At 36.8% G+C, this 12500-nt stretch overlaps 1 protein-coding gene across 6 annotated transcripts in view; it reads left to right on the top strand.

Annotated features, from left to right (window-relative positions):
- LOC118447691 (zinc finger protein castor homolog 1) overlaps nt 1-12500 on the top strand; it is a 94833-nt gene that overhangs the window by 77437 nt on the left and 4896 nt on the right. For all 6 annotated transcript variants that reach the window (XM_085655581.1, XM_035879923.2, XM_085655576.1 and 3 more), the window contains 2 exons: nt 11418-11996; nt 12081-12500. The exon at nt 12081-12500 is cut by the window's right edge and continues 1329 nt beyond it. In XM_085655581.1, the coding sequence (XP_085511707.1) occupies nt 11418-11996; nt 12081-12500 (999 nt within the window). The remainder of the gene's footprint in view (nt 1-11417; nt 11997-12080) is intronic.

The raw sequence follows: 12500 nt of genomic DNA, 5'->3' as shown, positions 1-12500 counted from the left end.
AGAGAGAGTAGAGTGGCGAGCTTTAATAATGCCTCTCGCTCGTTAAGCGCTCGTCTAACTGCCTTGTTAAGCTAACACTCGTATAACCATCGCTCGAAGAATATTCAAAAGTTATCGGATACGCGATCTCGTAAATCATTGAGCGTTATAAGACTTTGTAAATCTTTGAAATACGCGTTCTCGTGTAGCAATGTACTGGAAGTGATCGTTTCTCCCTCTCTCTCTCTCTCTCTCTCACTCTCTCTCTCGTATACGTGCGAAGATTTGCGTTTGCAAGTACAACTAGATTGAGTGAGAGTGAAAGAGAAAGAGTGAGAGAGAAAGAGAGAGAGAGAGAGAAAGAGAGAGAGAGAGAGAGAGTGCAAGAGAAGCTCTGCGAAACGCGGACAACGCGGACGATCGGTGGGTGCCAGTTTGTCGTAAATTTCCGTTAACGAGCTCCCTACGAGCCGTGAGGAAGACGAGAGGAAGAAGAGGAAGAGAAACGTAGAGTGGGAAAAGAGGGAAAAAGATGAGAGAGAGAGAGAGAGAGAGAGAGACGGTATGGTAAATAGAACGTATAAGAGAGAAAGAGAAAGAGAGACTTCGTCCTAGTCGTATCGTAATTTTCCTCCTGTAAATGGAATCGTTTGTTAAGTCTCAACCATCAAAGCCATGACTAGCGTTCGTAAAATTTCTTATCCGGCATTTCCTTTTTCTTTATCGGCGTTTTGGCGATTCGAGGAATGTCGGAAAAGAATGAAACTCAGTGAGAAATAATGACCGATAGTCTATCTTTTTTCTTTTTTCTTTTTGTTATTTCGTTCATAACAAAATATATGTATTATTCTTTCGTGGATAGAAATATTTCGTTATTGCGATAAAATTTTTTTTTATAAAGAAATATTTCTTATTGCACAAAATTTTTAATGCATAAATTTCGTTTTGTTTGATATTTTTGTTTTGTTTTCTCCGTCGTGATTATTTTTGTCTCTTTTTGAGATAAGAACAAATAATAAATTTTAAAAGAAATCTTGGATCGTAGAAAATTGGTTTATATATTCGTTTCGATTGTGCAAGGGAAGTATACTTACGACCCTTTTTAAATACGGATATATTCCAGTCGATGCACCCAAAGCCCGATCATTCTCGCATGATCGTATGACGTCTAGTACAGTGGAAAATGTTCCTAGAATAAAAAATCCGTCTGGCCTTTCGATCACTAGAATCGAATTTCTTGTTTTGACAGCGGATCGCCGATCCGTGGCAAGAGCTCTATTTTTTAGTATGGATATATTATAGAGAGCGGGAACCATCTAAAGCTTTTCGTAAATCGAACAATAAAGCTGTATGATGACGGGAAATAAGTTAGAGAGAAATAGAGAGAGAGAGAGGTGACTATTTGAATTTGTAAAAAGGGTTCGATTCTGTTTATTTTCGAGGATGAACGAGTAACGTTGGGAAAAGGGAAAGGGAGAGATGGAACGAACTATATCGAGGCTAATGTTACGTACTAGGGTTTCTCTCCCCTTCGTAAAAACTTTAGGCACTTTCTAAGGAGCGCGGGTGAGTGGAGTAAAAAAAAAAAAAAAAGAAAAATGGGGGGATGAATTTAGACGCTTTCAAAAAGAAAAGGGGATATATCGGTTGAAACCGTTCGTATTTTCTTCATTATTTTCATCGAGATACCCTTTATCGCTTATATTTTTTTAAACGTACCTATATTTTTTTTCATTTGGAATTGTTTTAGAAAAGTTTTATCATTTTATATGACGAGATTTGTAAAACGATTTTATGAACGAAATAATCGGAACTACCGTAAGCTTTCTCTTTTTCTCTCTCTTTATCTATTTATCTATTAATCCTCTCTCTCTTTCAAACTAATTATTTCAACAAAACCAATATAATATATATATATATATATATATATAATATATTATATTATATTTAATATATATATTACTATAAGTACATATATATTACCTATACCTATACCTATACATATTATGTATAAGTACATATATTCTTTAGAATAATTAAAAAAAATTTGTCTTCGTATTAGCGAGGAAAGTTTTAACGAATATAAGAACAAACAAAATAATTAGAATCGTCTCTCTCTCTCTCTCTCTCTCTCTCTCTCTCTATCTATCAACCCTCTTTTTCTCTTTCTTTCTAGTTCAAATGAAAAGTAGAATTTATCAAAGGGAGTTAGAAAAGCGTCCAGATTCGCGCACGAGCCTAATGTATCGTGTGAGGGTCTCCCCTCGTTAAATTTAACGCGGCCGCCTTGAACGCGATCGAGAGATCGGGGGGTTCGGTCCACGGCGGTGTAAAAAAGAAGGGGTGACGGTTGTTTCGAGGGATGAGGAGACGAGACAAGAGGAGAGGAGAGGAGAGGAGAGGAGCGGAGTGGAGAGGAGAAGAGAGGAGAGGAGGGGAAAGGGTCGACGAAAAGGGCACTAAGTAGTACGTACGTACATATGTACCTACACGTGTATGTACTGGGCCCCGAAAAATCTCAAACGAGACTCTCTCACAGCTCTCGCGTGTACCACATTAGGCTAGGCGAATAGTATGTCGATTAAAGAAGAGGAAAAAAAAAAAGAAAAGAAAGAAAAAGAAAGAAGAGAGAAAAAAGGAACCCTGCAGCAGGGTTACGATACCAGACACCGCGACATTAATGAATATATGCTTTTAGATTCGAGAGGAGGACAAGAAAAAAAAGAAAAAGGAAAAAAGAAATGTGCAGCACGTGGCCTGCTCGAAATCTACCGATCGTTTCGATAGCAATAAATTTCGAGATATGATGCCTTATCGTTCTGAGACATATTAAATATTTGAAACGTGCAAATGTTCGAATCTTAATTTTAATTGATTCGTTTAGAAACTCTTTAAATTAAATATAATTATCGTGCGTAAATAAATGTTTAAACGTAGAACGTAGACTATTTCAACTTAATCGATAACATATATTCGATGATAATAATAATCGAGATCGAGATATGCTCCGTGTGATTTCAATGTGTTAGAGACATTTAAAACGTGCAAATGTTCCGATCTTAATTTTAACTGAATTGGTCTCTCTCTCTCTCTCTCTCTCTCTCTCTCTCTCTCTTTCTCTCTCTCTCTCTCTAAAATAATTTTTAAACATAGTATACGTGGCTCGTTCTAACTTTAACGATCGTTTCAATAGCAATCGAGTACGAAATATGTTACGTGTGGTTTCATGATATCAAACATTTAAAATGTGCAAACGATCGAATCTAAATTTTAACTGAATCGGTCGCGCAAACTCTTAAAATTAAAAAAAAAAAAAAAAGAAAAAAAAAGAAAAAAAAAAGGTTATCAGACAGATAATTTTCTAATGTACCATGTGGCTTGTTCCAACTGAATCAATCATTTCGATGGCAATCGAGAGTTCGAGATATGCTACGTGGGGTTTCGAGAGATCAAATATATCAAATGTGCAAACGATCGAATCTAAATTTTAGCTGAATCGGACGCAAACTCTTAAGATTAAAAAAAGAAAAGTTATCGGACAGATAATTTTCAAACGTAGCAATACTTGGCTCGTTCCAACTGAACCAATCGTTTCGATATGAATCGAGATATGCTGCTTGTGGTTTCGAGAGATCAAATATTTCGAACGTTTAAACGTTCGTATCATAATTTTAGCAAAATTCGCTCGCTGATTCTTGTAATTAAATAAAATTACTGCGTAAGTAATTTTACGTCGAATCAATTGGATTATTTATTTTGAAAATTATGCGAATGCATCGACGTAATAGGTTTTAAAATTAATTTCGTTATAATGGCATGATTTAAATAATAAATGAATGGTTTCGTCAAAGAATATCGCAAATTAGATCGCACGCCATAGACCTTAATGATTCGCGCCTTTAGCGTGTGCTCACTCGTGAAAAAATGTAAGTAGAGAGAGAGAGGGGGGGGAGGGAGGGAGAGAGAGAAAGAGGTATAAAAGAAACGACACGTGTAATCGTTCTTAAAGTCCAGACCCTAGCATGCTCGACAACGGACAACGATGAAGATCGGTAACTTACATAAGATAATTACGTTGGCGCGCACGATGGATGAAAGAAATGACGACTGGCGACGTGTCTCCTTCGTGTCGTTCGAGTCATGGACAATGAGAGAAAGTCGATGAAAACGAGGATGAATGACTAAACGGTACTTCGATTCTTATATGGATTTCATGACGAGATCTATAATATTTTACGAGCACCTTTAGTAATACCTAATGGATATCTTAAAATTACAGTGTTAATGTTTTATTTATTTTAGAAATTTAATTCTATTGGATCAAAATATATATAAATTTCGAGTAATTTCAATATTTCATTTCAAACATTTATTTATGATATTAAATGTTTACTCTTTCTTCTTTATTTTATTTTATTTATTCTTTTTTTTTTTTTTTTTATTCTTTTATAATATTTCTCCCTTCGTCTATTTTCGATTAAAGTGAAGTAATTAAAGTTAAATTTTGATTATTTGATGATTATTATCAATATCGGAAAATAATTTGTTATAATAACCTCGACATTTCTCTCTCTCTCTCTCTCTCTCTATGATAAAAAAAAAATAATTAAAATTAAATTTGAAAAATGTAATAATTACTATTAGTATCGATGAATATATGATAATATTGTATTTCAAGAATAACAATTTCGGTTTTATTTTCCTTTATTTTCTACACGTAATATTAATTTTTTTTAGTATTACTCTTTCTCTTTCTCTCTCTCTCTCTTTTTCTTTTTCTCTTTTTTCGAGTGAAAAAAATAATATAAACTTAAATGTCAATTATTTGATAATTACCATCAATGTCGGCAAGTAATTTTTGTAATACAAATGTCATGAATTTTCATTTGGTTTGTATCATAAAATTTTATCTTCAAGAGAAAGAGATGGAGAGAGAGAGAGAGAGAGAGAGAGAGAGAGAGAGAAAGAGAGAGAAAGAGAGGGAGAAAGAGAAAAAGAGAAAGAGAAAGAGAGTACCGAAGTTTCTCGCTTCATGGAGCGTAAAAACTAAGAGGAAAGTCCAGAATGATGGTATAGGATATATAATATACCTGAAAATCTTTCTCTCATTATTTTTCTCTCTGTTTCTCTGTCTCTCTCTTTCTGTAATTTTGCATAGAAGAAAAAGAGATTGCCCACTAATCATAATGAGCCAGTTCGCCACGAATGGGAGAACGAACGGCCATAACGACGTTTATTCTTGTCCTGAACGATACTACGAATGAACAAACGGCTTTTGGTGTAAGTCAAATGAAGAAGGAAGGAACGGGAAAAGAAAAAGAAGAAGAATTAAAAGAAGAAGAAGAAGAGGAAGATGAAGAAGAAGAAGAAGAAGAAGAGAGGAAGAAACTCGTGATGTAGTTATGAGCAAGGGAGAAAGGTGTTAAATGGATTGCACTGGGAGAAAAGGGGGAATGTGGTAGTATGGCGACCATAACGTAATTTTGACAGAAATAACGTCGACTAGCTCGCTGAGAGACAATAAGTTCCTAACACTTTCTCTCTCTCTCTCTCTCTCTCTCTCTCTCTCTTTCTCTTTCTCTTTCTCTTTCTCTCATTCTCTCATTCCCTCATTCTGTTTCTCGCAGATCTTAGAATAGTTTAGTGTCGGCTACTCTATTCCTCTCTTTCTACTTTGGAAAGAGAGCGAATATACTCGATCTTCTACGTTTTCTCTCTTTCTCTTTCTCTCTCTCTCTCTCTCTCTCTCTCTCTCTCTCTCTCTTTTTCTCTCTCATACTTTCTGTTTTACTTACCTCGTAGAAGATGCTGCGACTTTACGCCGTAGCATCGTGCTTCATATCTCGTAAAACCTCTCACGCGAAAGAGGAAGAGAACTATATAGAGATAGAGAGAAAGAGAGAAAGAGAGAGAGAAAGAGAGAGAGAGAGTGAAAGAGGGAGAGAGTGAGAATGAACGTTTACGACTCGGCGAACAAATTTTTCCGTATCGTCACTAAAAATTGATAAAATACGCGAGCCATCCGGTAGAATCTATTAAAGGTACATAAATCTTATGGGTTCGAAGCGATCTTCGCTGAGATATATGAGAAAGATAGAAAGAGTGAGAGTGAGAGTGAGAGAGTGAGAGAGAGAGAGAGAGAGAGACAAGGGGGTTGAACATTTTTATTGTCTCTCTTCGATTTAATATTCTCTCATAAATTAACGTCGAAATCTATCCGACGTTGCGACGACGAAGACGACGACTATGGTAAGAACGTAAAGGAAGAAAGGAATCGGCTTCTTGTTTACGTAGGCTCGGCACAAAGGCCCTTTGAGACCTTTGGAATTGCCGATCGAGTAAGTAGTAGTAGTGTAGTAGTAGTAGTGTAGTTTAGTAGTAGTACTGTAGTAATACCGTAGTAGTTTAATAGTGTAGTAGTATAGTAGTGTAGTAGCGCAGTACTACTAATGTAGTAGTGTGATAGTGTAGTAGTGTAAAATAGTGTAATAGTAAGTAGTGTAGTAGTGAATAGTATAGTAGTGTAGTAGTATTAGTGTAGTAGTAGCGTAACGTCGATTCTGGGTCATTAAGTCGCATCTGGACGGTTAACTCGTTCTCTCTCTTTCTCTCTCTCTCTCTCTCTCTTTCTCTCTTTCTCTTTCTCTTTATCTCACTCACTCTTTCGTGTGCACACTGAGCCGTTTTTCCGGAAACAATATTGTGACGAGTACCATCGAAGAGGGTTCCGTTAAGGGACGAAGATTGAAAGAGAAGAGAAGGGGTTATACCGTTAGAACTTTTTTCACTCTCTCTCTCTCTCTCTCTTTTTCTCTTTCTCTCTTTTTCTCTTCTTTTTTCTCCACGTTTAAACCTCTCAAAAAGAAAAAAAGGAAAAAGAAAAAAAAAAGAAAAATAAAAAGAGAGAACTCGAATGAAAGCATCGAGCGTGGTTACAACGACGATCGCATAATGACGATACTACGACGACGACGACGACGACGACGATGATGAGATGAACGCGATGCAACTGCCGTTGCGAGTATTATCCAAACACTCGTTTTATGCGTTACGTTGACCCTTTTTATTAGATATAACCAACGCACGTGTTCCTTTATCGACATCATCCAAGAAAGAGAGGATATTAAGATTGAAAGAGAAAGAGAAAGAGAAAGAGAAAGAGAAAGAGAGAGGGAGAGGGAGAAGCAGAGAAAGAAAGAGAATGAGAGAGAGAGAGAGAGAGAGAGAGAGAGAGAGAGTGATATTCGAATTTCTTTCTTAATTGACAAACGTTCAAAAACGTTTCCATATTTCATGTATTTATACAGTTCGGCTTATGTATTACTCAAATAAAATCGATTAAAATGCTTATCTAAAAAAATTATCGTGAAAGATTCGAATTTCGAAGTTGACCGAGATCAAATACGAGATTAGATCGTGATCAAGATCGGGTCGGATGAGATCAGATGAATCGTGATCTCGAAATGGGAATCTCGTTTCGGAAATTGGAGTGACGGTGTCTTATCGAGGTGTATACCATTTAAATAAAATCGATTAAAATCTTCTTAATTCAGTCACGTATGGTATACCGTTCGTTCGTTCGTATCTACGTACATACATTCGTTCATTCGTTCGTCTGTCTCTGTTTGTAGGGTGTGTTAGGGCCAACGTACTCGTAAGCCCGTGTTTGCGATATAAAGGGTTATTCAGCCGAGTCCACGGATTAAATGATAAAAAAGGAAAGACCCTGCTCTAAAATCCGGGGCCTTTTCAGGATCGGGCTTTTTGAAAATTTTAAACCTTCTCCACCCTACCCCCCTCTTTCACTCTCTCTTTCTCTCTTTGTCTCTTTCTTTCTTTCTCTTTCTCTCTCTTACTCTTAGGACATACACATATTCTCCCTCTTTCTCTCTTTTTTCCCCTTAAAGCAGGATCGACCGTTCACCCCTCCTTCCCCTCCTCCCCCTCCTCCTCCTCCTCCTCCTCCTCCTCCTCCTCGTTCTCCTTCTCTTCTCGAAGCGAGTTTTAAGAACTACGAATAAAGGGTTGAACTGAAAGCCGCCTATATTGAATATACCCGGTGGGGTGATAGACGAAAAAGAGAGAGCGAGAGAGAGAGAGTGAGAGTGTGTGTGAGAGAGAGGAAGAGAGAGAGAACCGGTGCACGTTGTCCCCACGAGTTTCTCATATTTTTTAAGATTTGCCTTTTAAGCAACGTCACGTTTTTCCTTGTCCATATAACCTGCCCTTTAGCCAGTAGCGATTCTCATTTCTTAGCCACGGTGGGTGGCACGATATATTTCCTATCTTATACGAAATTCATAGAAAAGACTTAGAAAATAATATTTATAAGTGTAAATCTTAATGAATTTTTTCTTTTATTAGAAATAATAATTTAATACATCGTGGATCTATAATTTTTATTATTCAACTGATTCTCATAGATATAGAATACTATATATCCTTATGGCGTAAGGTCGATTAAAATGATATTGATGGAAATCTTACTTATTTGGAATAAATTCAATGAAGAAAAATAAAAAATAGGATACAGGAATATTGGAGGCGAACATGTGTGTATCCATATAACACGTGCGCACGTAAATTAGAGATTAATATTAAATTAGTAAGAATAATTAGATCTAATATATGTATATATATATATATATTTTAGATAAAAAAAAATTTCTTCTTCGGCCATTCTCGAATTTTCTCTTCCCCTTTTCGCGAACTCTTTTCTCTATTCTTTTTTGTTTTCTTTTTCTTTTTCTCTTGTGGACGAACGCGCGCATACACGTAGAATACATAAGAAGTTCCTTCTCCGCAATAGGAGGAGGAGAAAGATGAGAAGGAGAAGGAGGAGAAGGAGGAGGAGGAGGAGGAGGAGGAGGAGGAGGAGAAGGAAGAGGAGGAGAAGGATAAGGAGGAAGATGACGAAGAGAAGGAGGATGAGGAGGGAGTAGAAGGGGCCAGGCTCTCTCCCCACTCTCATCGACTCGATGTACCACCACGTGTGGAGGAGGAAGCCCCCCCCCCCCTCTTTCCTCGAGAGAGGAAGCCCTCGAGAAATATTCGACAATTTTTAAACTCGTTTCTGAACGCATTCAAAGAGAGCGCGAGTGCCTCGGCACATATAAGTAGTATAGGTATTTCTTGGAAATCGACTCCGTCTCTTTTTCGCGGGGTGCCTCATGGCGAGATCGGTAGGAGAAATTAAAAAAAAAAAAAAAAATCAAAGAAGGGCTCGACACCGAAATCTCAATTCTTACGTTTTACTTCGTCGCGCTAAACTAAAGGATTCTCTCGATATTTTCATTACTCTTTCCTTTTCTTTTTTTTTTTTGTTTCAATTCATAAATTTCATTCGTTCATTTTCTTTTTCTTTCTTTTTTTTTGTTTCTATTTCATTTTTTTTTTCATCTTTTTATTTCTCTTTTTTTCCTTCTTTTTCATCGAGAATTTTTTTCACTAATTAAAGATAGAATAATAATAATAATAATAATAATAATAATAATAATAATAATAATAATAATAATAATAATAATAATAATAATAATAATAATAATAATAATAATAATAATAATAATAATAATAATAATAATAATAATAATAATAATAATAATAATAATAATAATAATAATAATAATGGTAATAAATAATGACTTTTTTTCTTTTTAATTAACTTGTATTCTTCTTGTTCTTCTTCTTCTTCTTTCTTCTATATTTTTGTTTTTTTTTTTTATTTTTAATTCGTACAAAAGTTCGATATAGATCATCTTGAAGATTCGTATAGATCGATGTCGATACAAGCCAAAGGCGATCGACGTAAATCACGATCGATAGAAGGTAATTGATCGGTCGACCGCGACCAGACGGATGACTCTTGCGGTGAAAGTGAACGATCGACAGGAAGTGTTATGTTGATAAGCTACTGTTTCGTTATTAAAGTATTAATCGTTACTGAACGAACGAATTTAATACCATTCAAATCTTGATCTTAGATCGATCTTTTTAAACGAATCGAAATGAAAAATGACGCTTTATAAGTATTATATTCCAAAAGAGAAAGAGAAAGAGAGAGAGAGAAAGGGAAAGAAGTAAATTTAGTTCGTAATCTTCATTTTGTATTGAGTAATGTAAGTACATATTTCAAGAAAAAAAAAAGAAAAAAAAAACAAGAAAGATGGGTGGACGGTAGCATGCTTCCTATAATGTTTATTGCTATCCTCTTTAGATTATCCTAACGAACAGTGAGAAAGAAAGGAGAGATAATTATCAACGAACGATGATTGGTCAAAGAACGAAATGTGTTTTACTCGCGATAGTTTTTCTTGCGTGCCTTACTACTACTACTATTACTATTACTATTACTATTACTATTACTATTACTACTACTACTTATTACTTACCTTCGAGCCTTTTAAGAGCTATAAAAGTTTCACGAGTAGTAAGGTAAATGTGCTCCTTGTATATATCCAGGCCCAGGGGTACGGCACGGGTTTTTGCATACGCGTATTGCGATCGACCGATAGTTTTTTGCTCGGCTCACCATTCTTTCTTCTTGTTCTTTTTCTTCTTTTCCTCCTCTTCTTTCTCCTCCTCCTTCTCCTCCTCCTCTTCCTCTTCCTCCTCTTCTTCCTGCATCACTTCTCTTCCCTTTCCACGTTCCCTTTTATTTCGAAGTGGCGTTGAGCCCGGCTCAACCAACCAGTTTTCGGGTGCACAGGAACGTATGGGTCGACGAACGGCTCTCATTATTCTTCATTTACCTTCAGAAATCGTACTATACGCCCGCGTAAAACAACGCTTGAAACGCTCCTGAAAGAAACTATTACGAACTTTAAGAGGGTTTCGTTCTTTCTCGTTGGTAAAGTAGATCTCGTTTATCTTTCGAAACGAAAATAATCTACTTTATCGTCTAAGAAAATGTGTGTTTTTGTCCGTCGATATGGTAGGCATCTACAGTAATCGATTATCTAAAGAGAAGGAGTTATTTCTCGTTTTTTCTTTCATGTTTTTTTTTTTCCACTTCTCGATAATAACTCGTTTCCGAAAATCTTATTACATCATTCAATGAGATGTATGATGTAAATATTCCGTCTCACGGTCATGTAATGCAGTGATATATTTATATATAAATAAGTCAAGTTTTTTTGATCTTTTTTCTCTATCTTTATTTTATCGGAATAATGTATAGGAGAGAAGAAGAAAAAGAAATCTATATAGAATTATAGGAGGGAGTGCTGGCGAAATCATGCGAGGGAAACGTTATATCTAATGTCACTGATTATTTTTTTATCCTGCTCTTTTCGATACCGTACGTCAACGTGTGTTGAGATAACTCTTCGTGTTAGCGTGCAGTGATACGTTAATGGAGTTAAAACTTAAGGAATAAGATAAAGGCGTTGAGAAGGTAAAGAGACATTGCGTTTATGCTCCTTTTACTTTCTCTGTTTCAGCGCTGCTCAGGCAAAGCATGTCACCGGTAGCGGACAGCATGATCGCTGGTGCGAAATCATCGGTGTCGCAGCCTATAATCGATTACTCTCGATATGTCAGGAGATATACGTCCGGTCAGGAATGCGGTAGCTCTTATTGCAAGGAATTAGGATGTAGAGAACATTTTCATTGTCTCGATTGTAGTGGTAGGGTGTTTGTAAAGAAGGAGGAAATGATCAGGCATTTCAAGTGGCACAAAAAGAGAGACGAATCCTTGCAGCATGGTTTCATGAGATATTCGCCAACGGACGATTGTTCGGAAAGGCATCCAGGTCGAGCTTGTCCGCATAATAGAAAGCAAACTCACTATCATTGCATACACGAAAATTGCGACAAGGTTTATATATCGACCTCGGACGTACAGATGCACGCGAATTATCATCGCAAGGATTCCGCGATTATTCAAGAGGGCTTTCAACGATATCGTGCCACTGAAAGTTGTGCCACCGATCATTGCCCCTTCGTCGGACAACGAACGACGCACTTCCACTGTCGGCGGCCTGGATGTCGCTTCACCTTTAAAAATAAGGCTGACATGGGTAAGGCCGATATTCCGATACGATATATAATATGTTATTTTCATTTGAAAAGTTAGCCCACGACTGATCGTTCCTTCCTTTCAGATAAACACAAGTCGTATCACATTAAAGACGAGCAGTTGTCCCGAGACGGATTCAAGAAATTCATGAAATCCGAAGCCTGTCCCTTCGAACAGTGTCGATTCTCGCGTGTTTGCAATCACATACATTGCATACGACCACATTGTAGTTACGTTCTACATTCATCCGGTCAGCTCTTTTCTCATAAACGAAAACACGAGCGTCACGAATCTGAATTGGCTTATAGAAAGTACAAGCAAGTTAGCGCCGTTGGCGGGATAAGGCCGCCAGGATCTTGGGCACCAGATGAAATTAGTAATCAAGGGTTGTCGCTAAGTCTGAACGGGGAAAGTTCGAATGAGGGTAGAGGTTCACCGTCGTATTACTCGTTGGATGATTCCTTCCAAAGTGCAAGCGATTTAGCAATGGATCTTACCGCTCCTA

The sequence above is a fragment of the Vespa mandarinia genome, chromosome 1, assembly GCF_050613455.1.
Source record: "Vespa mandarinia isolate Hongniang chromosome 1, ASM5061345v1, whole genome shotgun sequence".
Lineage (NCBI taxonomy): Eukaryota > Metazoa > Arthropoda > Insecta > Hymenoptera > Vespidae > Vespa > Vespa mandarinia.
This window is presented reverse-complemented; position numbering and strand designations above follow the sequence as displayed.